Source organism: Microcaecilia unicolor, chromosome 1 (assembly GCF_901765095.1).
Source record: "Microcaecilia unicolor chromosome 1, aMicUni1.1, whole genome shotgun sequence".
In the NCBI taxonomy this organism is placed as follows: domain Eukaryota; kingdom Metazoa; phylum Chordata; class Amphibia; order Gymnophiona; family Siphonopidae; genus Microcaecilia; species Microcaecilia unicolor.
Window position 1 is genome coordinate 208,577,972 of NC_044031.1, and position 27,586 is coordinate 208,605,557.

At 43.8% G+C, this 27,586-nt stretch overlaps 1 protein-coding gene across 1 annotated transcript in view; it reads right to left on the reverse strand.

Annotated features, from left to right (window-relative positions):
- SUGCT (succinyl-CoA:glutarate-CoA transferase) overlaps positions 1-27,586 on the reverse strand; it is a 1,092,618-nt gene that overhangs the window by 575,778 nt on the left and 489,254 nt on the right. Inside the window, exon 10 of the mRNA XM_030203879.1 lies at positions 24,280-24,351. Within this exon, the coding sequence (XP_030059739.1) occupies positions 24,280-24,351 (72 nt within the window). The remainder of the gene's footprint in view (positions 1-24,279; positions 24,352-27,586) is intronic.

Genomic DNA, 27,586 nt, shown 5'->3' on the forward strand with positions numbered 1-27,586 from the left:
AACGCAGCTCCAGTACTATGTAAGCCACATTGAGCCAACAAATAGGTGGGAAAATGTGGGATACAAATATAACAAATAAATAAATAAATCTTTCATAGCTGATATTTGGAGACAGGTGGGGCAAGTTCTAAGGTTCCAGATGGTTTGCCTTAGGATTAAAGAGCAACATGTATTGCACTGAATGAAGGTCGTGTTAATGTTTCACAAGTGTGAAAAGGTGAAGTGTGTTAAGGGATATGAATGAGTATGATTGACTAATATAGGGTTTAATGAGAAAACTTGGCTCCTGATTTGCCAATATAGGGAGAGTTAACCCAGGGGTGGGTGGGAGAGGAGTGGGTAGGGAGGGACTATACAGTGAAGATGAAGATTTGAAAACCTTTTCAGAGGCCAGAACCTCTGCAAGAGAAAAGAAAGGGAGGGTTTTTTTTGTTGTTATTTTTTTTTCCTTTATAGGATGGATGAAGGTAAAGTCAGCAGATTATCAAGGAGATATTAAGAGAAGGGGACACAGGTAAGAGCAGGTTAGAATCTATGAATCAAACCAAACTATAATCTGAAAACTTCAATGCTTAGCTCTCTGGCAGGCAGAAATCCAAAGCAAGCAGGTATCAAGGCAGTGGCTTGTACCGGAAAGATGCTGGGATATATAGGCAGAGGCAAAAGTAGCAGTAAAAAGAGCACGATTGTGTAGAGGTCATAAGTCAAGACTCAGCTAGAGTATTGTGTTCAATTCTGGAAGCTGTACTGAGAAAAAAAAAAATAAAAGATAGGCTAAAAAAAGGTCCAGATAAATGTAAAGCCTCTGTTGGAGGAGCAAGCCATTACAATTAAGGAAAATGTCATTAAAATTTGTTATGGCTTATGATAATGGTTTCCCAACTGAATTCAACTTTATCAATGATTATGTTACAGCTGTTATCAATTTTTTCCACAAAAATAAACATATGTTAATATCATATCTATGTTCTTCAATTTCAGTGTTTCAAACTATGACAAACGTTTCAACATCACAAGAACAGCCTTAAGTATTTATGCCCATTAAACATTTAAATTCTTTTACTAAACTTACCCCCCCCCCCCCCCCCGTTTACTAAGCTGTGCGGCAATGCTGACACAGCCAATTCCAAGTGAATAGCTGTGTCCACATTAGCACATGGCAGCCGCTAGTGCGGCTTAGTAAACAGGGGGGTTATTTAGTTAAATTAAGAACTTGACACTTTGTTTCACATTTTTATCTTAACAGGTACTATATTTCACACTGCAGATCCCCAGATAAAGAATCCTTAATCAGGTATTAATTTATTTTCCCCTTTTCTCTCTATTTTTAATTTATGTGTCTGTCAATTTTTGTGTCTGTTTCTTTCTTTTCTGAGTGCACACATTTGTTAATTATTCATTGGGAGGATGTCCCTCAGGTAACTATTTCTTCACTCTTCGTTCTTCTCCTTCATCCTACTTTCTATCTATAATAAATAAACAAAGGTAAAACCTATATCTTCCTATATGTGAGCACGTTTCTCTTTTAGTGAATCCTTTTTCTTCACGCTTCTATTTGTTTATCTATTGTGATAGAGTCACATCCAGGATAGTTGGGTTAAAGCAGTTTCAGCCTCAAATACAAGTCACAGAAGGCATTGCAGGCAAGGAGTCAGGGGGTGAGATGAAGAACCCGGATTGGACTCCTAGCTGCAATAGGGGAAGACATGGGTGTAAGCTGGCAGGACGTGTAGATTGGCTGCCACTAGGGGGAAAGAGAGATAGGAAACCCTGTGTGCAGGAGCTCATCATTAGTCTAATGCTCAACTCAGCTGGTATGGGTGTGGGGGAAGCTAATGGAAGAAGAATGATTGATTGTGGTAGCAGAAGCCAGGGATTGATTAGGCAGGTGGGAAGGAGTCCCAGGGAAGAGAGAAGCACAAGGAGAGAAGAGGGTAGAGTGAAGCAGATGCAGGGTGAAGTCCCTTGGGTGTGAGTCCCAAAAGTATTTGCAGGCTGAAAACCCTTGGGTAATAGAGGTCCCCAAAGTATTGAATCTACCAGTGAAGCCCATGTAAAGGGGCATCCCTTGGGGTATGAGAAATCCCTAAAGTATGGAACCCCTCCTGAAGGTAAAAAGAGTAGAAGGTAGAAACTGCTGCTTTGTGATTTAACTGTGATGATGAACTGAATGAACTGCTTCTATTTGGAACTGAACTACTGTTTATTGTGCACTGGATAAAGAGCCCAGACTGGAGCTGACTGTGAGCCTGTATTGAGTCCTGGTATGTGCTGATAGCCTACTGCTTAAAGCGGACTATTTGCCACACACTTTCAGGTGGCTTATATGTGCTTAAGATGGAAGGTGAATGCTGCTGTTGGAACTGTGTATCAGGTTTACTAGAAACCTGCATGGAATAAAGTCCTTATGATTGCAGTTGCTGGTGGACATTTATTTCTTGACTGTACCGGGAGCCTGTGGCTGGAGGAGATTGTTCTATCCTTGGCTGCACCTAGAGGTATCTGGTTACAAATGGCACTTTCCCAGATGGGACTGAACATGGATCCATGCGAGCCGGAGAGTCTGGTCGTGGTGGCCTAAATGCTTAAATCCTGGATGACTCAGGTAAGAGGTACCTAGGGGGGCCAAGGCTGGATAAAGAGTGGGCAAAGGAAGAAAAGCGGGGAAGACCAGGAGAGGATTGGGCTGGCTTTAAAAGGGAGACCAGTGTAAAGATATCACACTTGGGTCTCTTTCTTTTTTTTTTTTGGCTTTACAGGGTGAATGCGGTGGAGCCGGAGGGAAAAGCCGGAGCCGGAGTGGAAATCTGGAGTGGGATGCTGAGAGCTGGACGCTGGAAACCGGACGATGGGATGCTGGGAGCAGAAGCAGGTAGCTTGGGCCGGAATCTTCATGAGGTCTGAAGACAGTGAGGCTCTGTCTAGAAATGCGAATCCCTGGGAAGGTCCCAATGGGACTCGAAATTCCTTAAGTAGGGGGGTATATGATAGAGTCACATCCAGGATAGTTGGGTTAAGGCAGTTTCAGCATCAAATACAAGTCCCAGAAGGCACTGCAGGCAAGGAGCCAGGGGGTGAGATGAAGAACCCGGATTGGACTCCTAGCTGCAATAGGGGAAGACATGGGTGTATCCTGGCAGGATGTATAGATTGGCTGCCACTAGGGGGAAACAGAGATAGGAAACCCTGTGTGCAGGAGCTCATCATTAGTCTAATGCTCAACTCAGCTGGTATGGGTGTGGGGGAAGCTAATGGAAGCAGAATGATTGGTTGTGGTAGCAGAAGCCAGGGATTGATTAGGCAGGTGGGAAGGAGTCCCAGGGAAGAGAGAAGCAGAAGGAGAGAAGGGGGTAGCGTGAAACAGATGCAGGGTGAAGTCCCTTGGGTGTGAGTCCCAAAAGTATTTGCAGGCTGAAACCCCTTGGGTAATAGAGGACCCTAAAGTATTGAATCTACCAGTGAAGCCGATGTAAAGGGACATCCCTTGGGGTATGAGAAATCTCTAAAGTATGGAACCCCTCCTGAAGGTAAAGAGAGTAGAAGGTAGAAATTACTGCTTTGTGATTTAACTGTGATGATGAACTGAATGAACTGCTTCTATTTGGAATTGAACTACTGTTTATTGTGCACTGGATAAAGAGCCCAGACTGGAGCTGACTGGGAGCCTGTATTGAATCCTGGTATGTGCTGATAGCCTACTGCTTAAAGGGGACTATTTGCCACACACTTTCAGGTGGCTTATATGTGCTTAAGATGGAAGGTGAATGCTGCTGTTGGAACTGTGTATCAGGTCTACTAGAAACCTGCATGGAATAAAGTCCTTAAGATTGTAGTTGCTGGTGGACATTTATTTCTTGACTGTACCGGGAGCCTGTGGCTGGAGGAGATTGTTCTATCCTTGGCTGCACCTAGAGGTACCTGGTTACACTATCTTCCCTAAAATCAAAAGATAATTGACTATTTCCTAACTATACCACCCAAATCTTTAATTGCATTTGTTATACTGCCTAAACTGTCACACAGAGCAAAGCTTTACAGACCCAAAACCAGTTGGAAAAGAACTACAATAAGATTAGACGGGTAAGAACACGCATACAAAGAGTCAAATGTTTAAGGAAAAGGTGGGAAAGGAGGGAGGATGACAGATGAAAGGGATATGGGAAGGGGAAGGGAAAGCGTGGTGGAAACAGACTAGAATTAGTCTCCTGTGCACAAAAGGTTGTTAGAATAGTGAGGTTTTGATAGCAGATTTGAAATTAGTCAAGTTTGATTCACTCTAAATTTCAAGAGGCAAGCTATTCCAAAGGAAGGAGACAGTGAATAAGAAAGCACATTGCCTTGTGTATTTGTGCTGAGCCTGATTAGACTTGGGAGGACCATATGAAAATCGTTTAGGGAGTGAAGGGTGAGAGAAAGTGTGTATAGTATCATGAGAGTGCTAAGATATAGAAAAGCCTTAACAGCCTGCAAGAGAATTTTATACTGGCTTCAGAAAGGTATCAGGAACCAGTGATGATCTTTCAATAAGGGTGAGGCTCAACCAGTTCTGCTGGCAAGACGAAGGAGGAAAATGGCAGTATTTTGGAGAGTTTTTAATTTCTTTAATGCAGATACAGAAAAGCCAGTATAGATGGTATTACAATAGTCAAGTTTGGTGGTAAATAGAGACAAAAGAAGGCATGGAAGGAATTGTGGTTGAAGAATTGCCTGACAGAACAAAGTTGTCTTAAAGTAAAAAAAACTCCTGATCTTAAAACATGATATTTGAGGAGCAAAAGAGAGCTGTGTGTCAAGCATGACCCCTAGATATCGAAAGAATCTATGGGGGTGATTGAAGTACTCATAAGATTAAGACTATGAGTTGGTTTAGTTGGACGACCTGTAATCCAGCAAGCAATCGTATTATCAGAATGTTACCAAATTACCAGTACAGTCTTCACACATCCAGTTGTACTACCATTCTTATAAACACAATTCTACTTACAAATAATATTTATTTATTTTATAGTTGTAACACCAGTAACTATTAATTAAAGGTTTCTCCCAAATACATGGAGGATTAAATGTAATTAACAGAAAACACTTACAGTAATACTTGCACTAGTAATTGCTTTGCTCTAACATCTTCCAACATATGTTTGTTTTAGTTATTATTTTAACCAACCACGTTCTCACACTCCATTTGCCAATTATACAACCCAGAATGAAGTCTAAGTTCAATTACAGTTTAAATTCAATATTCAAATATTCAATGGGGTGGGTTCCACTTGGTGGCAATTTCTCTCATTGTAAAAGTTGATAAAAACACTGCTGGCTTGTACTAACCTTTAATACTATGATTGCAGCTGGAAGAGTATACTCTTCCAGCCACCCTCAATTCCTTCACTCACTGCTTGCTGCCGTAGGAATAAAATGAGCTGTTTCAGCAATGCTCCTAAAACGTTTTATTGATGTACTGCTTAGACTTTTCTCTGCAGAGTCTGATGTCTTGATGATTCAGAGTCAATGTATTGACAATCAAGGGACCTATTTACTAAATCAAGTTGGCTGTTTAACATGGCAATTACTATACACTCACGGTAATAAAGAAGCACTTCATCAGTTAGAGCACAGTAATTTAAGCATTAACCACCTAATGCAGTAAAGGGCGGGACATGCCGCCCCGGAGTGTCCCTTACAATTATGCAGAAAATTTACAGTTAATCTTGAGGTACTTACTGAGCATTAACTATTAATGCAGCAGATAAAAAAGCCTAGTTAACACTACCGAAAGAGATGTATCTAACTGCATTGTGTTACCTCACATTCAGTCAATTTAGATTTAAAAGATTTTCTCTGTATTATTAAAATGAATAGTAAGATCCTGGGATACCCCTAAAAGTGAAGAGCTGGGAGCACAGAGGAGCAGGTAGCCCTTGGAGATGTAAAGTTGCCTGCATATTGAAGGGGGGAGGACTTAGGGAGAAGCTGGCCCCAGGAAGCAGATGTCTGCAGACAGCCAGGAAAAACTGGCGGTATCATTTGGAGATGCTCTGTTTGTATATTTGGAGGAAGACTTAGAGGAAAAGCTAATCCCCAGAAAGTTGCACAGTGGCAAAGGCAGTGGGAAAATAAACTACAGCCTGAAGAAGGTTTGGGAACCAGATATCTTTTAAAGTGTTCTTCAGTGTTCTAGTTGCACAGAGGGAAAAGGGCTTAGAAGAAGCTAATCCCTAGAGAACTGCAGAGAAGATACAGGGCAGAAGAAGCTGGCAAGGGAAAGTAAGCAAACCTTTAAAAAAGCCTGCTTTTGTGCAGGGAAAAGCCAGCAAGAGTTTACATATAATCCTTGAAGGGTGGGTTTAGCTCTGGTTAGGACAAGAGAATCACTGGAAAACCCTGGGCTAGGGAAGTGCCTTCATGGGGAAAGGTTTGTGATTCTGAAACGAGGTTCTCGAAGAGAAGAGTGTAACCCCTGTTACAAGTTTAAACCCAGAGGCAAGGTTACTGGGGGGGAGGAGGCTTGAATTCTGCTTAGCACGTTCATGTTACAGCAATTAGCTAAGGGAAATGGGACTTGATATACCGCCTTTCTGTGGTATTTTGCAACTACATTCAAAGCGGTTTACATATATACAGGTTCTTATTTCGTACCTGGGGCAATGAAGGGTTAAGTGACTTGCCCATAGTCACAGGGAGCTGCAGTGGGAATCGAACCCAGTTCCCCAGGATCAAAATCTGCTGCACTAACCACTAGGCTACTCCTCCACTGTTTATTGTGGACATGCTTTGTTGTTCAGACTAAGGAATATAGAGAGTTTTAAGACTGACCTTCCAATATTAGAAACTCATCTGAAGAATGTTTGGCTATGTTTGTTTAAATGCTTTTGGTTGTATAGAAGGAACCAAGACATTTTGTAACAGGAATTTGTGTTCACCCTTCTGAGTGAAGGTAAGGAAGTTCATACTTCTGAATTAAACTGAATAAAGGAATGACACTTTGAATGTGAGAGCATAGTCTTTTACTGAGTGCTAAGGAAGCTTCTGGAGGGATAGCAGCTGGGGAAGAAAAGAGGGAGGGCCTGCCACTAGAGTGGGGCAGGGTGAAGTGTAGACAGAGTTCCCTCTTCAGGAGAGACCTCCCCGGCTGACACTGGCTCCAATACAGGGAATTGTTGCCCAAGCAGAGGAGTGAACCTGGAATGGATGCCAGGGTGCCCCCTAGCTATGAAAATATTCAGGGCAATAACAGTGACTACCTCTAGATATCTAGTGTGGTGAGTTGCTGGCCTCATCAAGACAGCAGTGATATTCAGCTGCTACTCGAATAATTTAGGACAGCAAAATACTGTCCTACAGAACTATTTGGATAAGCTATCTGGACAGTTATTCGGACAGCTTGTGTCTCTGCCACAGTCTGCCCCAGCTCTATCCACACAGTGCTGAGGTGGCCTGTAAAGATATCCAGCAGCACTATCCGGAATAGTTATGCCGAATATCTTTCTCAGAGGCATTTATCTGGGTAGAAGGTGCTGTTACCTAGATATGATTTTAAATACTTGCCCCACTGAAAATATGATACTGTTATTTTAAACAATTTAATCGAACAGGAGAGGCACCTGCCCAGTTAAGTTACACTGACTGACTGACCTCCAGATTTTCAGTGGCACATAGCCAGACAGTGCCACTGAAATTCCAGACAGACAACCAACCAAGGCAATAACTGGTTTGAGAAGGGCCAGGACTTACCTAGTTAGCTAGACAGAGCCAGGATTTGCCCAGTTATCAGTAGCAATGATTTTCAGTCTACTAACCAGATAAGTGCCCAGAGTAAGTCATTTTGGATAGCTCCCTTACCTTCATCCACCATATTTCCTCAATCACGAACAGCTCTTTTTACAAATTACGTATGATCCATTCCATCCGTTCCCTTCTGGACTCCACTGCTCTAATATTCTTCTCCACTCACTCGTCCTCAGCCAGTTTGATTGCTGTAACTCTCTGTACCATGGGATCAGGGTTAAAGACTCCATCGCCTCCAGCTCATTGAAAACACCTCTGTAAAGCTTCTCGCTGGCCATAACAAATACGACCACGTTACTAAAAGAAGCCCATTGGCGCCTTGTCCCCCACATGTCTTCTTACAGCTCCTCCTTCTGGTTATAAAATCCGTACTACCGGTCATCCTTCATTCCTTCATCAGTACCTCATCCCCTACTATCCATCCGATAATCTACATCCCCAGCAGCAGCATAAATTCACTGTCCCATCTTTTAATGAGATCTCTCATATCACTATCAGGCGCTCTCTTTTCTGAATAAGCCCAGAGCTCTGGAATGTATTACCCTTACCCCTCAGGTTTTAGCCCACCCTCACGTTTTTCAAGGCTGAGTTAAAGACCAACTTTTTTCAGACTGCGTACCCCTAATCATTTGCCCTCAGGGGAGTCCTGGATGTCACAGTAACCCTTTCCCTGCCCCTTCTTTACTATAAATATTGTAGTTCTTCCCCCTCCCCCCTTTCCCTAGTTCTTCTAGTCATTGTGGGAGGGGGGGGGGGTCTTTATTTTGGAACTTTCAATTTTTACTGAAATCAGAGCAAGAACATGCAATAAGGCATATTTTCAAAGGACTTACAGTTACATAGAAACTTATGGAACTTTGTAAGTCTAAGTGCTTTGAAAATTAGCCCTAATGTCTTATAAATGCAGGGGCTATGAACACTAATAACATGTTTCCATGTATATCCTTCTTATCCTTCTCACATCTAGAATATTGAGCATAATATAAGACGTTTGGGGTTACCAGTATTGATGTACCCCCCCAAATTGAAGGGTCTTCTTTCCTGGGCATCCTGTAGACTTGAAGCTGCATGTCCCATGCAAGGTCCGGTTCTTGACTACTTGTGAACCGGAATGGATCCTCTTCTACTTCTATCCCTCTGCCTGTCGGCGTACCTCAGGATTCTGTTCTTGGTCCCCTCCTCTTTTATTTTTTTTTTTGTTACATTTGTACCCCACACTTTTTCCCACTCATGGCAGGATCAATGCGGCAGGCAATGGAGGGTTTAAGTGACTTGCCCAGAGTCACAAGGAGATGCCTGTGCCAGGAATTGAACTCAGTTCCTCAGTTCCCCAGGACCAAAGTCCACCACCCTAACCACTAGGCCACTCCTCCACTCCTATCTCCACTACCTACACTTCTTCCCTTGGTTCATTAATCTCATCCATGGCTTTCCTACCATCTCTATGCTGATGACTCCCAAATCTACCTTTCTACCACTGATATCTCACCTTGCATCCAAACCAAAGTTTCAGCGTGCTTGTCTGACATTGCTGTCTGGATGTCTCAACGCCACCTGAAATTAAACATGACCAAAACCGAGCTTCTCATTTTTCCCCCCCAAACCCACCTCCCCGCTCCCCCCATTTTCTATTTCTGCTGATGGCTCTCTCATTCTCCCTGTCTCCTCAGCTCGAAACCTTGGGGTCATCTTTGACTCTTCTCTCTCCTTCTCTGCTCATATCCAGCAGATCGCCAAAACCTGTTGTTTCTTTCTTTACAACATCCGTAAAATCCGCCCCTTTCTTTCCGAGCACTCTACCAAAACCATCATCCACACCCTTGTCACCTCTCGTTTAGACTACTGTAATCTGCTTCTTGCTGGCCTCCCACTTAGTCACCTCTCCCCTCTCCAATTGGTTCAAAACTCTGCTGCCCGTCTCGTCTTCCGCCAGGGTCGCTTTACTCATACTACCCCTCTCCTCAAGTCGCTTCACTGGCTCCCTATCCGTTTTCGCATCCTGTTCAAACTTCTTCTACTAACCTATAAATGTACTCACTCTGCTGCTCCCCAGTATCTCTCCACACTCATCCTTCCCTACACCCCTTCCCGTGTACTCCGCTCCATGGATAAATCCTTCTTATCTGTTCCCTTCTCCACTACTGCCAACTCCACACTTCGCGCCTTCTGTCTCGCTGCACCCTACGCCTGGAATAAACTTCCTGAGCCCCTACGTCTTGCCCTATCCTTGGCCACCTTTAAATCTAGACTGAAAGCCCACCTCTTTAACATTGCTTTTGACTCATAACCACTTGTAACCACTCGCCTCCACCTACCCTCCTCTCCTCCTTCCTGTACACATTAATTGATTTGATTACTTTATTTTTTGTCTATTAAGATTGTAAGCTCTTTGAGCAGGGGCTGTCTTTCTTCTATGTTTGTGCAGCGCTGCGTATGCCTTGTAGCGCTATAGAAATGCTAAATAGTAGTAGTAGTAGTAGGTACAATGATCTGGGAGACAGCAAGAACCTTTGCAGTGTGAAGAGGCAGGGGTGAGTCCATCTTGGGCAGGGTTAGCTGAGGTTGAACAGGCGTCAAGCATGACTGAAAACAGGTTGGACCCCCAGGCTAGAATATCTCAGGAGCGCCAGTCAGTATGAGGTTCATGTTTCTGCGACCAAAGAAGCCCCAAAATGAACTGATGGACAGATCTGGGGAGTATATGAAACGTTATCATTGATTGATGCTGAGAATCCACCTGAAGGGAAATAGGTTGGGTAATAACCCACAGATGCCCTGGAAGTGGGTCTCCATAGACCTAGGAGATACAGAGGGGTTCTCTCAGGTGGATTCACAGAAATGTCATACTGGCATATCAGCCATTCATCCACAAAGTTCCTGGCTGCGCCAGAATCAAGATGAACTTGGACAACAATCTGTTTATTTTCCCATTGAAGGATAGAGTAAAGAGGGAGGTTGAAACAACTCAGGAAGGACCTAGGGAAGTCTCCCCCACCATTTCTAGGTCTTGTAGGTTTCTTGGGACATCAATTAGCACAATTTAGACCAATATCTTGTGTTCTCTGACACCTTTTCTCATCCTACGAAGTCGAAAATGTTCTATCTGGGTGGCAGGAGGAGCAGACCATCTGTGGGTCTGTAGGGTCTTGAAACAGGGGTGTTGACTGCCATAACACAGCATTTGCCTCCACATTCCTTAGCCTTCTCTTGAAAGCAGATGTCCACCTTGATGCATATGGAAACCAGGTCATCCAAACTGGTGAGAGATTCTGTACCGCCAGTTCATCCTTAATGTGCCCCACCAGACCCTGCCAAAAGACAGCCACCTGAACTTCCTAATTCCACTGCAGATCTGAAACCGGGTCGGAATTGAATGGCGTACTGACCCACAGTTAGTGTCCCTTGTTTATTTTTGTTACATTTGTACCCCGCGCTTTCCCACTCATGGCAGGCTCAATGCAGCTTACATGGGGCAATGGAGGGTTAAATGACTTGCCCAGAGTCACAAGGAGCTGCCTGTGCCTGAAGTGGGAATCGAACTCAGTTCCTCAGTTCCCCAGGACCAAAGTCCGCCACCCTAACCACTAGGCCACTCCTCCACTGTTGTAGGCACAGGAGCTGAGCCAGCGCCCTCTTGCAGGCTATAAAGGAAGTGCTAGATTTTCAGGAAGTAAACAGATTCTTCTTGGCATGGAATGCTACTGGAGACCACAGAGAAGAGGTGAGGAGAATGACAGGCTGTCTTCTTCATCCCAATCTGAAGTAGTTAGCACTCACAGGAAAGAAATTGAGCAGTGTTTAGTTTTGACTATAAGACTACCAGCACCTATTCAGGAATACACAGCTGCAGGAAAATCATCCACCAGGCATACCTTACATGATCAAGAGGGAAAGATTTTCCATATAGTATTTCAAGAATGATGACAACCCTCTTTAGGTATCTGCATACCATTACTGTATTTCCAATAAGCTTGTCTACATTCATGACTTCTTTATCTCTTATACTCTTTACCTTCTTACACTAATTGAGACTTGGCTATTCCCTGAGAACTTAACTTCAATGACAGAGGATTGCAAGTGAAGCGATCTTTTTTTTGCTATACATCTTATTTGGTAGGCTGGAATGATGGTGTCTGACTGATGCTCCATTCCTTTTCTTTAACTGAGGCCCGTTCTTTCTACCTATTCACCCACTATCTTTCTGACAGTTGTCATTTCTCAACAAATTTGATTCCTGGTTTTCCTTCTTTGTTGAACCATTTTCCCGATTCTATACATACAAACATAAGAACTGCCATACTGGGTCAGACCAAAAGTCCAGTATACAGTTTCTAATAGTGGCCAACCAGGTCACAAGTACCTGACAGAATCTCAATAAGTAGCAAGATTCCATGATACTTATCCCCCAGGGATATGCAGTAGCTTTTCCCCAGCCTATCTTAACAATGGTTTATGGACTATTTCCAGGAATTTACCCAAACCTTTATTAAATACAACTACATTAACTGCTTTTGCCATATCATTTGGCAACAAGCTCCAGAGCTTAATTAAATGAGTGAAAAAATATTTTCTCTCCAATATGTTTAAAATGTATTACTATCCAGCTTATTTTCGAAAGAGAAAGACGCCCATATTTCGAACCAAATCGGGAGATGGGCGTCTTTCTCCCGTGGGTGACCAAATTGGTATAATCGAAAGCCGATTTTGGGCGTCTTCAACTGCACTCCGTCGCAGGAACGACCAAAGTTGATGGGGGCATGTCAGAGGCGTGGTAAAGGCGGGACGGGCGTGGTTATCGGCCGAGGAGAGATGGCCGCCTGCGGCCGATAATCAAAAAAAGAAAGGTGGTTTTACCGCGATTTTGGGTCACTTTTTTGGACCCTTTTTTTTCACGAACAAGTCCCAAAAAAGTGCCCCAACTGCCCAGATGACCACCGGAGGGAATCGGGGATGACCTCCCCGGACTCCCCAGTGGTCACTAACCCCCTCCCATAAAAAAAGAACTTGAAAACCTTTTTTTTCCAGCCTGTATGGCAGGCTCAAATGTCATACCAGCTCCATGACAGCAGTATGCAGGTCCCTGGAGCAGTTGTTAGTGGACTTCACCCAGGTGGGCCCAGGCTTATCCCCCCCCCTACCTGTTCAACTTGTGGTGGTAAATGGGAGCCCTCCAGACTGCCTCCAAAACCCACTGTACCCACATGTAGGTGCCCCCCTTCACCCCTTAGGGCTACGGTAATGGTGTAGAGTTGTGGGCAGTGGGTTTTGGGAGGGATTTGAGGGGCTCAGCACCCAAAGGAAGGGAGCTATGGACTTGGGAGGTATTTTACTTTTGTTTTTTACGCTTTACAAGTGCCCCCTAGGGTGCCCGGTTGCTGTCCTGGCATGTGAGGGGGACCAGTGCACTACGAATCCTGGCCCCTCCCACGACCCAATGCCTTGGATTTGGTCGTTTTTGAGCTGGGCGCCTTCGGTTTCCATTATCTCTGAAAAACGATACCGCCCAGCTCAAATCCGCACAAATCCGATGCATTTGGCCGGCACAAACCGTATTATCGAAAAAAAAGATGGACGTCCATTTTTTTCGAAAATACGGTCTGCCCCGCCTTTTCACGTACCCGTTTTCAGACATAGACGCCCTTGGAGATGGGCGTTCAAGTTCGATTATGCCCCTCTATGTAACCATGATATGTCCTCCAGTCTTTGTACTTTTTGAAAGTAAACAACCGATTCAGGTTTACCAATTCCACTCAGAACTGTGTAGACATCATACCTTCCCTTAACTGTTTTTTTTATCCAAGCTGGAGAGTTCTAAATTATTCAGCCTCTCCTCGTATGAGAGGCATTCCAGCCCTCATTCTTGGGGGCTCCATTTCTATACTGATGACACTCTAAATGTTAATTCCCAAGCCCCTTGCATTAACCTTCTCATTTGACCTTCAGCTCTATTCCATTGTTTACGATATCTGCATGGACATTGGCTTCACTTATTCCTCCCTTAAACTACTGTCTCTCAGATTTCTCCATTTCAGTTCTTCCTGTCTGATAACTTTCACATTTAACTGCTCTTCCCAACAGTATCCTCCAATCATCCATGGCACCTTCAGGAATCTCCAAGCTATTGGCCCTATCTTCTTCTCCACTACTGCCTCGTCTCTCCTCTCCACCAGACTATCAGTCTGTTGATACGACAGTTCCCTCATATAGCACTATACCTTCCACTGCTTTGACACTTGCTCCTCCCCCTTCCCATCCAGATCGATGCACTAAACCCTAGCTGTGGTTTGCCTACGGAATTTGCTTCCCGTGTTCCTATGCCTGTTCTAGCTAAAATTCCATGCAGACATCACACATTTCAAATTCATGCTGACCTCTTTCAAGTCTGATATTACTCTCACCATGCAAGAGTACTGTGTCTATCTGAAAAACTGTCTTTCTTTCAATCCTCATAATCAGTTTGCCACACTTTCTTCCCTTCTTAAATTGCCTCTGCCTCAGAAACTCTTCCCTATCTGCCCGGCTGATAGCTATATACGTCCACAATAAGGACCATGAGATTAATCTTGAGTTCTGCCCCAGATTAACTTTCACAATAAGGACCATAAGATTAATCTTGAGTTCTGCCCCAGATCATCTCCTATTCGTTTTCCTCACATCATTCCTCCCCCCCTATTCTGAAATCACAGAATATGTGAGGGCACAAGTTGAATTGGACTAAACATATTTGTCAGCCAATAAAGCATCCAGCAGAAGAAAGCAACTTCTACACAAGCAGAGAGCATAATGTAGACAGAAGATATAGAATGTACAACAAAAAAAAAGCAGACAGGTAATAAACAATGCATGAATTCTATTCAGAGTACATAATATCAGATTCTCTTCATTAGTTCTCAACAGGGAAAATCTATCCTTCCAAACCAACTCCTACCAGGAATATCATAAAGCTGTAATCCACAGAGAACAGAGGAATAAAACAGAAAAAGAAATTAAAATGAGAAAGTGTGGCGACAGTGTTTGACAGTTTTATAGTAACATAAGAGTGTATTTGTGAAAGAGAAACCCAAATGACCTATCAGGACTCAATCTTATTAACACGGGATTTTTTTTTTTACAATGGCTTGATAAAATCCAATTCATGTTCAACAGAGTTATCTAATAGAGCTAGATAGGACAAATGAATCCTCAAAACATGCTAAATTAATTTCCAAAGCCTAGACTCTCTGTAATAGACACACACACATTATTCCATCTGTTTGTCCTAAACTCAGGGAAAAGAATGGAACATACTGTTCCAAGTAATACCTTCTTGCAAGTGTTTTTATCAAAACTATCATTTATCAAGAACCACTCACCTTAGTCTCTGCTAAAAGTGATTATTTCCATATTGATTCATTATTACCTATCTATCATAAAGACTCACGAGAGTTGCTTAAAATGGTGGGATGGGAATTCTGTGTTCTGAATGACTAATGCCAAACATTCTTTCCATTTCAGCAGTCTATCATTTCACCGATAGGAACTGATGAGGGAAACACAATGCTTAACTGGTTTAAAAATACCTTCAGTGAAAATAGTGTCCCTGACGAGCACTTGGCCGACTTGGTCCATTTTTTCTTGCGACCAAGCCTCAAAAAGGTGCCCGAACTGACCAGATGACCACCAGAGGGAATCGGGGATGACCTCCCCTTACTCCCCCAGTGGTCACCAACCCCCTCCCACCCTCAAAAAAAAAACTTAAAAATTTTTTTTTGCCAGCCTCAAATGTCATACCCAGCTCCATGACAGCAGTATGCAGGTCCCTGGAGCAGTTTTAGTGGGTGCAGTGCCCTTCAGGCAGGTGGACCCTGGCCCATCCCCCCCTACCTGTTACACTTGTGGTGGTAAATGTGAGCCCTTCAAAACCCACCACAGACCCACTGTACCCACATGTAGGTGCCCCCTTCACCTATAAGGGCTATGGTAGTGGTGTACAGTTGTGGGGAGTGGGTTTTGGGGGGGGCTCAGCACACAAGGTAAGGGAGCTATGCACTTGGAAGCAATTTGTGAAGTCCACTGCAGTGCCCCCTAGGGTGCCCGGTTGGTGTCCAGGCATGTCAGGGGGACCAGTGCACTATGATTTCTGGCTCCTCCCATGACCAAAGGGCTTGGATTTGGTCATTTTTGAGATGGGCGTCCTTGGTTTCCATTATGGCAGAAAACAGGGGACGACCATCTCTAAGGTCGACCATCTCAACATTTAAGTCGACCATCTCTAAGGTCAACCTAAATGTTGAGATTTGGGCGTCCCCGACTGTATTATCAAAACAAAAGATGGACGTCCATCTTGTTTCGATAATACGGGTTTCCCCACCCCTTTGCGGGGCCATCCTGCGAGGACGCCCTCATTGAAACTCGGGCACCCCGTTCGATTATGCCCCTCTAAGTGATTCAAAGGAAATGGCAGTGAGGGGAGTCATTCATTCCTCCTTAGGAATGCCCAGAACCTTAGCCCAAACCCTAGAATAAATACAGGAGCCAAATCCATGAAAAAGTAGAGATCAGAGATATAACATCAAAAAACAATAAATCTCCACTGGATACTGGAAGGTCAAGTTCGGTTTTGTTTTGTCTATACTAAAAAAGTAGGAAAAAGGATCTCAGCAATCAGACACAGACCTTTACTATTTACGCTTATATAGACTGTGCAAAGTCGGTTTCGGATATGAATCACCGATCCTTTAAAAAAAATCCTTCTTTTTGTTTTTTTAGTAAATTTCTTTAAATATCTTAAACCAACATATTTGTGACTATTAACAATAGCATTTATACGTTGAAACTTTTAGTAAAAACAAAAAATCAATTCAAACTCCATGCAGCCTTAAAAGCTTAAAATGAAAGATGAAGACTTAACTTTCAGAGAAAAACCGAATCCCAAAGGGACCTGTTTCACCAGCGAACTTGGCTTCCTCAGGGTCATTAAACTCAGGTTGACAAATTTTCCAAACAAATGTTCAGTTCAATAAGGCTTACAGTTTACATCATCAATTAAACACATTACATTCTTGTTGGAAGTGTCCATGTGTCATTAGTCGGTTTTGGATCGTAGTTCAATCTTCATGGTATGTTTTGGTACTTTTTATTGTGCAGTAGCATCGAACAGCAATTTACTGAAGAAGTGGGCTTTCAGGTGTTTTTAGAAAGTTAGGTAGTCAGTCGTGTTTTAGGACTTTTGGTAGCGTATTCTATATCTTGGGATGTATGTGAAGCTGGTTGGGTTTGAAGATTTGTATTTTAGGCCTTGAAATTTTGAGAAGTGTAGGGTGAGGTAGGTTCTCGCGCCTTCTATTGTATCGTGTATAGGCAGTTCAGTTAGGTTAGTCATGTATTCAGGTGCAAGGCCGAAAAATATTATGTAGGCCAAGATGCAAATCTTGAAGGATATATGTGATTTGATGAGTAGCCAGTGTAGTTTTTGGAGTAGTGGTTTTGACTTTTGAATCAACTTGTTCCAATTAGAAGCCACTGTATTTTGTGCTGTTTGCAGGTTTTTGTTTTTATGAAGTTGTTCCCTGCATCCTGCATAAGTGCCGTTGCAGTAGTCTGAGTGGGCGAGGACCATGGATTGGACTAAAGTGCAGAATACTTCTCTAGGGAAGTAGTTTTTTTATGTGCTTCAGTTTCCACATAGTTCCATGATTTGGATCATTTTCTTCGTTGTGGTTGAGATTTGATTATCGAATGATAGATAGCAGTCAATGGTGACTCCTAGGATTTTTAAGTTGTCAGATACTGGGAGGAATGTACCCATGGCGTTGATGTTTGTGAAATATTCAGTGTTGTGTTATGATGTGAGAACTAAGCAGTGTGTTTTTTCTTTGTTCAGTATGAGCTTGAACAATGATGTCAAGTATTCCATTATGTTTATGCCATCTATAATCCTGGTTGCAATTTCATGCAGGTTCCTTTTAAAGGGGATGTATACTGTGATAGAGTCACATCCAGGATAGTTGGGTTAAGGCAGTTTCAGTCTGAAATACAAGTCCCAGAAGGCATTGCAGGCAAGGAGCCAGGGGGTGAGATGAAGAACCCGGATTGGACTCCTAGCTGCAATAGGGGAAGACATGGGTGTAAGCTGGCAGGACATGTAGATTGGCTGCCATTAGGGGGAAAGAGAGATAGGAAACCCTGTGTGCAGGAGCTCATCATTAGTACAATGCTCAACTCAGCTGGTATGGGTGTGGGGGAAGCTAATGGAAGGACAATGATTGGTTGTGGTAGCAGAAGGCCAGGATTGATTAGGCAGGTGGGAAGGAGTCCCAGGGAAGAGAGAAGCAGAAGGCGAGAAGAGGGTAGAATGAAGCAGATGCAGGGTGAAATCCCTTGGGTGTGAGAAAGTCCCAAAAGTATTTGCAGGCTGAAAATCCTTAGGTAATAGAGGTATTGAATCTACCAGTGAAGCCGATGTAAAGGTGAATCCTTTGGGGTATAAGAAATCCCTAAAGTATGGAACCCCTCCTGAAGGTAAATAGAGTAGAAGGTAGAAACTGCTGCTTTGTGATTTAACTGTGATGATGAACTGAATGAACTGCTTCTATTTGAAATTGAACTACTGCTTATTGTGCACTGGATAAAGAGCCCAGACTGGAGCTGACTGTGAGCCTGTATTGAGACCTGGTATGTGCTGATAGCCTACTGCTTAAAGGGGACTATGAGCCACACACTTTCAGGTGGCTTACATGTGCTTAAGATTGAAGGTGAATGCTGCTGTTGGAACTGTGTATCAGGTCTACTAGAAACCTGCATGGAATAAAGTCCTTAAGATTGAAGTTGCTGGTGGACATTTATTTATTGACTGTACCGGGAGCCCGTGGCTGGAGGAGATTGTTCTATCCTTGGCTGCACCTAGAGGTACCTAGTTACAATATTAACACATCAACGGCGTATATAAGGGGATTAAAGCCTTGTTTGGATAGTGTATGGGCAGGGGCTGCCATCATCAGACTGAAAAACGTTGGTGAGAGCGGCAATCCTTGGTGGACCCCACATTCCGCTTTCTATAGGGGAGAGAGAGAGGAAGTTGTCTTCACCTGGTAGGGTCTTTTGGTTAGGAAGCCTAGTATCCAATTAAGCACCCTCCTGCCAATGACAATTTTATCAAGTATTCTTTTGAGAATTTGATGGTGGACCATGTCGAACGCACTGGACATGTCAAATAGTAGTAAGTGAATGTTTTTTCAAGTTGAGATTTCTTTTTTGAAATTGGCCAGTAAAGTAATCAGCACTGTTCTGGTACTATGAAGAGGTCTGAAACCTGATTGGGATTCATGAATCTAGAGAATTTGTTAATGTAGTTAGTTGGTTGGTGTCGCATTCTTGGGGACCTTGGCATACTGTCAGGCTTCTTCCCCGGGAGCACTGGGTTCGTGAGTCCTTGGGCCACTACCGTGGAGCGGCAGTGACAGGCAAGATCACCTTCAAGGTAGAGACGAGACAAGACTGGACCGGAACCCCGGACTGGAGTTCTACACAGGAATACCCAGGACTGGAACGCACCGGACGGGTGCACACTGGAGTGGAGCCCGCTGGACTGGAACACACCGGAGTGGACCCACTGGACTGGAACAACAGGACCGGAACCCGCTGGACTGGAATACACAGGACCTAGGCTTCACCTACGCTTAGCCACCTTTCCCCGAGGGTTAAGCCCTCAGGTTCGGGCAGCCGGCAGGGCTTACAGGAAAAACCGGAACCGGAACTTGCAAGCAGAAACAGCAGGAATCAGGATACAGAAGTGCCCCCCGGCACCTAGGCGAAAGCAAGGCAGACAGGCAGGGAATGTCCGGGTTCCAGCAGTAGGCAGGTTCAAAGCAAGTCTCAGGGCGGGCGGCTGGCAAAGCAGAAGTCAGGGTCAAAGCAAAGTCTCTGGGCAGGCGGCTAGCAAAGCAGTAGTCAGGTTCAAAACACAGTCACTGGGCTGGCGGCTAGCAGAGCAGCAATCAGGGTCCAATCAAAGTCTCTGGGCAGGCGGCGAGCAAAGCTGTAGTCAGGTTCAAAGCAAAGGTCAGGACAAGGAGCCAAAACTATGGCAGCAGCTCCAGTATCACAGGGTACTGGCAACAGACAGAACAAGGGCAGAAGCCCCAGAAGCAAAAGAAAACACACACGGGAAAAACCAGAAGGCTAAACACGAGAAGACCAGGAGACTGAACACAAGCTAACAGGAAAGCTATGCCCAAGCTAACAGGTCAAATACTAGAAACATGCACAGAGCAAACTCAGGAGAACTAGTAAAACTGTACACAGGCTAACAAGCAAAGCTGTGCCCAAGCTAACAAGTCATACACTAGAAACATACACAGAGCAGGCACAGGAGAACTAGCAAGGCTGTACACAGACTAACAAACAAAGCTGTGCCCAAGCTAACAAGTCATACACTGGAAACATAAACAGAGCAAACTCAGGAGAACTAATAAAGCTGTACACAGGCTAACAAGCAAAGCTGTGCCCAAGCTAACAAGTCAAACATAGAAAATCACACAGAGCAAACAATGTAGCAGTGTACAGAGCACTCTACATAGCAGGGCCCTTAGACGAAATGCAAAGGCAACGGCTGCAAGCTCTAAGTGATTAATAAAGCCTTTCAACACCAGAGGCACAGCTGCAGCAATCTCCTTGCCTCCAAACAGAGGCTTGACACACAGAGAAGTCAGCCCACAGGAAGGAACAGTGGGAGCCATCTTGGATACTGGCATAGAGGAGTCGGCAGCCATCTTGGAAGAGGCATAGCCCACACAGGTGAGGTCCAGCAAGGCAATCAGCACACAGCGCCAGAGAGAAACTAAGACAGAGACAGACACAGAGACAAGCAGAAGCCAGCACAGCCACTGACTCCCAGAAAGAGGGTAAGAATTAGGGTGGTCACGGCCACAGACGTGACAGTTGGCCATTATTCCTTCCATTATTTTAGTTGTTAAAGGTATGGATGCTACTGGTCTGCAGTTTGAGGTGTCAGTGATGAGCAGTATATTGCCTTTTTTTGTGAGAAGCAGCCTTCTTGAAACATGTAGTGTAGGTGTGAGGTTAGATGGTTAATGAATTGGTCCGGGGCTACTTTTAGTATGAGGTTAGGACATGTGTCCAGCATACAGTAGGCGGAGGAGAATTTTCTTAGTGCTTCTGCTACTGCTTCATATGTGGGTTGTAAGAAGGTGATCCATGTCCTGTTTGCTGGAGCTTCTTCTGGGGAGTGATCTAGTTCATCAATGAGGGTTTCAAAGTTTGTGTTTTCTTGTGTTAGGTTCTTTCTTAGGTTGAGGATCTTTTCTTCGAAGAATCTGGTGAGGTGGTTTGCTGACAGGGGAACTTCATTCACTGTCATCAAGGGCTTGGTGTTTAAGAGATTATAAGTTTGTATAGTTTCTTTGTGTCTTTGTAGCCTGAGCCTACTTGTTCTTTATAGAATTTCATGTCAGCCTGTCTAATTTTAACTGTATATCTGTTTCATGCTTCCATCCATGCGGTTTTATTTGTTTCATTTTTGTTTTTCTCCCATGCTCACTCTAGTCTTCTGCAAAGAGTTTTAGGCGTTTTTAGTTCTTCATTTAACCACAGGACTGCTTTGTGCCTCTGTCCCAATCCTGTTTTCATGGGGGCTATTGTGTCCAGTATGTTGGCACTTCTTTCATCTCATTCTGATAGGAATTCTTTTGTGTTGGTCGTTGGTGACCACTGGTGTTTGTATATGGCCGTCCAAAATTGTGTCAATATTTCCTCAGGATTTGTATGGCATTCGTGATTGTGTTGGGTAGGGTTTGTGTTGTTTCCAATAGAGGGTCATGTTGAGTTTAAAGTGATCAAACCAGGGAGTCTCAATACATTTTGGGTTCTGTATTTTGAAATTATCATCTTGTGAGAATTTAAAGGCTAATAGGTCTATGGCATGGCCTTTAGAATGGGTTGTGGTCACTGGAGGTTGCTGAAAGCCCCATAGTTGAAGGAATTTGATGCATTCTTTGGGGCTATCTGCCTTCTGGTAATCAAGATGAAGGTTAATGTCTCCTATTAGCAAGGTGTTGGGATTGTTAACACGTGTTTGAGATGAAGTCTAAGACATTTATTTGCATTGCTTTTCAATTCCCTGGGGGTCTGTAGAAAAGGATGCAGCACAATTGGTTGAGTAGTGTCATGTCCTTGATTTTAAATGAAGCGATTTTGAGTTGCGGTGTTATAGATTCCGCTGAGGATTGTATATTAGTGCTATTCCTCTACCTCTTTTCTCTTTTCTGGTCCAATGTAAGATTTTATATCCTGGGGACATAAATCCCGAATAATAGGGTCTTCTTGGTCATGTATACATGTCTTGTTGAGAAAAACCAGACCGAGGTCTCCGTCTATTAGCCAGTCCTTTATTGTGTCTGTTTTGTTTACCACTGATCTGGTATTGATGTATCCCACTGGTATTGGTAGACAGTTATCCTCTGTCAACTCGATAGTGGTAATTTTTTTTAGTTGATGTTTGTTTGGGTTGCTGTGTTTCTTGTTTTCCTTTCTGGCCTTCTGTAGTGCTTGGCCACCAGATGAATGATTTCTATTCTTTGCAGTGCCTTGTCCATCTGTTTGAGCTCTGTTCGAGGTGGGGGTATTTCCTCTCAGTGGGTGGTTCAGGCTGCAAAGTATCGGTATGTTGTTATTTTCTCTTTGAGTTGGGGTAGACGTGCATGTTATTAGTGTTATGGCTGATAGCCCTATTAGTAATCTTGTAATGAACATTTTGCTTCTAGATGTGCTGGAGAGATTGTCGTGTTGCTTGGGACCCTGTTTTTTTTCTTTTAAATGGCCTGGGGGGAGATCGGTGTGACCGGGGAGGTGGGGGTGCCGCGAAAAATTACTCGGATACGAAGGGTGCCGTGAACTGAAAAAGTTTGGGACCCACTGGTCTAATATACATTGTGAATGTGAACATTTCTTCAATAGCAAGGAAGTAATTGTGACAGTAGCGAGCAAAAAAGAATTCCAAACCTAGTCATTCAGCACAGGTTGTTCAAGAACTGAGTAAGAATTAGATATTAAATCATTAGTTAGATCGAGGTTGTAAGAAATCTGATTGAATTTGAACCACCTTATTAAAAAAAAATCAGCTACTTCCTGAGCAGACGGTGATACAGATTGAACCTTAGAGTGTCACCAGCAGAACCAATTAGAGTTTTCACCAGGGAAAATAACCTATTACTAGTAATGGAACCCACACAATCAGTTGGCTATAATAATATTTTTTAAGCTTCTGCTGCGCTTCTTTTATAATGCTTAAAAGCAAGCTTCCAAGTCAGTTTTTGATATCATTAGTTTTATGCCAGTGCCTCTCATGTCGACGACAGTCTCGCTTCAAATGTTAAGATCTGTATTAAACCATGATGAATTTCTTCAAGTGTTAACTTTCTTGACAACTAGAGGTGAACTATTATCCAGAACAGAAAGGGAAGCCAAATCCCAACAAGATATAGGTGAATAAGTAGTGCCGGATGGTGTCAATATAGCTGATATCTCAGTCCAATAATAAGAACTATCAATTTTACCCTAGTGGAAACCAATTTAGGCGTTTGTTGTACAACAGGTTTATCTAGTAGTCTATCACATTTAGTTGATACATGTGCTTTATCAGCAATACCTTGGTCTGATCATTTTCAGTTAGAATTTACACTGAATATCTGCCAGAGCAGTGATTGCGCTTTTGCATCCCCTTGGTACCTCCTAATCACGTACTTTGGTGCTGTGGTGAAGGTGGAAGTCATGTCCATGTGAAAGAAACTCGAGAAATTCACACCACAGTTTGCTTCACACCACAGTCCAAAACATAAAATAGAGAGCATGTGCTCTCTTTCTTTTTTGACATGATTTACACAATGATTTTAAAGTGTGTTTGCTACACACAGTGCTATATTGGCTACATAAATATATAATTTGGCAAGGGAGTGATTAATTTATTTTTAGTCACTTTCTATCGCTTTTTTATCATTCTTTTACACATATTTTAAGTGAGATTGTTTTAACATTCTTATTAATAATTTAAAACCTTCGTTAGTAAGGTACCAGCTATCCTTAGGAAAAGTTGACAATATGATTTATTATGTAAGAATACTTCTGAAATTGCTGTATGTAAAACCTACAGCAATATCAGAAGTGTTCTTATATCTATAATGATTTTTGTTAGTACTATTAGGGATAAAGGATTTAGCTTTCCAGTTTTCAAAATATCTCTCTAGTTTGAGCTTTCAATCCAATAGCCAATCAATATTAATCAACCAGAAACTCAAGGACTTCCAGATTTCAGCTGGACTGTAGCCAAGTTAATAGGAGTTGTATGTCATCCTATATATATTATTCTAATACAACAGCAGCCCATTTTTATTCCAGTCTACTAAGTGTGTCCTAGTGTTTATAGTGTGTTGTATCATGTTACAAGACTTGTTAAGGGCAAGATCAAGCCCTGGTTTGATCACTGTTGTCCATGCTATTTATTACCTTGCAGGCTGTGACAAACTGTTGATCATTTCCTGCTCCTAGTACAAAGTAGCCATCCTTTGTTTTGAAAGCCTGTAAAAAAAAAAGACAATTTTAACAAACAAATGAGCTTAATAATTAACTTTAAACATTTCAGCTATGAACAGTTTAATTCATATTTAAATCATCAATAAACAATGTTGCCTATAAAACAAATCAATTAATTTGGCTACTCTTCATCAAGTTTGTCCTTATGGCAAGGGTTTTATTTATTAGATACCACTGATCTATTGGCAATATTCTAAGGGGCCCTTTTATTAAGCTGCATTTAGCAGCTAATGCAGGGTTTACCATGTGGTAAGGGAGTAGCCTAATAGTTAGTGCAGAGAGCTGAGAACCCAGGGGAATTGGATTTGATTCCCACTGTGACTCCTTGTGACCCTGGCCAAGTCACTTAACCCTCCATTGTCACAGGTACAGAAATTTAGATTGTGGGCCCAGGAGGGACAGAGAAACTACTTGTATATAATATGAAAACTGCTTTGGTTGTAGCACAGTAAGGCAGAATATCAAATGCATTAAATCACCCCTCCCCCTCCCCCCATGCCCGCAGTGTCATCTGTTCTAAATAGGCAACCACTGCAGTAAAAATCCCACATTAACTGCTTAACGTAGGAGTGAGTGTGACAAGAGCGGGCAGAGGTGTGGCCACCTGTGACAGCTAGTGCATGAGTAATTGCCAATAGCGCAGCAGAATTTACTGTCACCTCAAGAGAACTGCCAAAGAGAGTGTGCCAGCACCTACCCCTACATATCTGACCCCCTTTCCAACCCCACAATACAAGCTGTGACTGCCCAAACCCTCTTCCCAGCACCCTAAAACAAGCTGATACAGTCCAGTTCTCCCACCCCCTCACACATGTATTTGATGTCCCCTTCTAAATCACTCCACTCATTGGATGACCTTCCCACAACACCTTGGTCCTACCACATGTACCTCTGATAGTCCGTTCAGCAGAGCGGGTATGAGGACGGGGAAAGAATGTTGGCAAGACAATTGACTGGTTAAGATGGAACTCCGATACCACCTTTGGCAAGAACTTAGGATGAGTGCGGAGGACTACTCTGTTATGATGAAATTTGGTATAAGGAGCACGAGAAAACCAAGGCTTGAAGCTCACTGACTCTACGAGCTGAAGTGACTGCCACCAAGAAAATTACTTTCCAGGTCAAGTACTTCAGATGGCAAGAATTCAGTGGCTCAAAAGGAGGTTTCATCAGCTGGGTGAGGACAACATTGAGATCCCATGACACTGTAGGAGGCTTGATAGGGGGCTTTGACAAAAGCAAACCTCTCTTGAAGCGAACAACTAAAGGCTGTCCCGAGATAGGCTTACCCTCTACACAGTAATGGAAAGCACTAAGACCAGCCTCAGACAAGTGCAGAAGGTATTCAAGCAGGGTCTGTGTAGGACAAGAACGAGGATCTTGGGCCTGGCTGTCACACCAGACGGCAAACCTCTTCCACTTGGAAGCATAACACCTCTTCGTGGAATCTTTCCTGGAAGCAAGCAAGACTCGGGAGACACCCTCAGAAAGACCCAAGGAGGCAAAGTCTATGCTCTCAACATCCAGGCCGTGAGAGCCAGGGACTGGAGGTTGGGATGCAGAAGCGCCCCCTCGTTCTGAGTGATGAGGGCTGGAAAACACTCCAATCTCCACGGTTCTTCGGAGGACAACTCCAGAAGAAGAGGGAACCAGATCTGCCGCGGCCAGAATGGAGCGATCAGAATCATGGTTCCACGGTCCTGCTTGAGTTTCAGCAAAGTCTTTCCTACCAAGGGTATGGGAGGATATGCGTACAGGAGGCCCTTCCCCCAATGCAGGAGAAAGGCATCCAACGCTAGTCTGCCATGGGCCTGAAGTCTGGAACAGAACTGAGGGACCTTGTGATTGGTTCCCCACACTTGAAAGATCTTGCGTACTACTCTCGAGTTGAGAGACCACTCGTGATGTTGCATTATCCTGCTCAACCTGTCGGACAGACTGTTGTTTACACCTGCCAGGTACGTGGCTTGAAGAAACATGCCATGACAACGAGCCCAAAGCCACATCCCGACGGCTTCCTGACACAGGGGGCGAGATCCGGTGCCCCCCTGCTTGTTGATGTAATACATGGCAACCTGATTGTCTGTCTGAATCTGGATAATTTGGTTGGATAGCCGATCTCTGACAGCCTTTAGCGCGTTCCGGACCACTCGTAACTCCAGGAGGTTGATCTGGAAACCTGTCTCCTGGAGGGACCAACATCCCTGGGTGTGAAGCCCATCGACATGAGCTCCCCACCCCAGGAGAGACGCATCCGTAGTAAGCACTTTTTGCAGCTGAGGAATTGAAAGGGACGTCCCAAGGTCAAATTGGAGCGAATCGTCCACCAAAGTAGGGATTTGAGAAAAACTGTGGACAACTGGATCACGTCTTCCAGATTCCCCGCAGCTTGAAACCACTGGGAAGCTAGGGTTCATTGAGCTGATCTCATGTGGAGACGGGCCATGGGAGTCACGTGGACTGTGGAGGCCATGTGGCCGAGCAATCTCAACATCTGCCGAGCTGTGATCCGCTGAGACGCTCGTACCCAGGAAACCAGGAACAAAAGATTGTCTGTCTTGGCCTCAGGGAGGTAGGCATGAGCAGTCTGGGAGTCCAGCAGAGCTCTTATGAATTCTAGTCTTTGAAATGGTAGAAGGTGGGACTTTGGATAATTTATCACAAACCCTAGTAGCTCCAGGAGTTGAATAGTCACCTGCATGGACTGTAGAGCTTTTGCCTTCGAGGTGTTCTTTACCAGCCAATCGTCAAGATAAGGGAACACATGCACTCCCAGTCTGCGAAGAGATGCTGCCACTATCGCCAGGCATTTCGTGAACACTCTGGGTGCAGAGGCTAGACCAAAGGGTAGCACACAGTACTGAAAATGCCGTGTTCCCAGGCGGAAACGAAGATACTGTCTGTGAGCTGGCAGTATCGGGATGTGAGTATAAGCATCCTTTAAGTCCAGAGAGCATAGCCAATCGTTTTTCTGAATCATGGAAAGAAGGGTGCCCAGGGAAAGCATCCTGAACTTTTCTCGTACCAGATATTTGTTCAGGGCCCATAGGTCTAGGATGGGACGCAACCCCCCTGTTTTCTTTTCCACAAGAAAGTACCTGGAATAGAATCCCAGCCCTTCCTGCCCCGGTGGCACGGGCTCGATCACATTGGCGCTGAGAAGGGCGGAGAGTTCCTCTGCAAGTACCTGCTTGTGCTGGAAGCTGAAAGACTGAGCTCC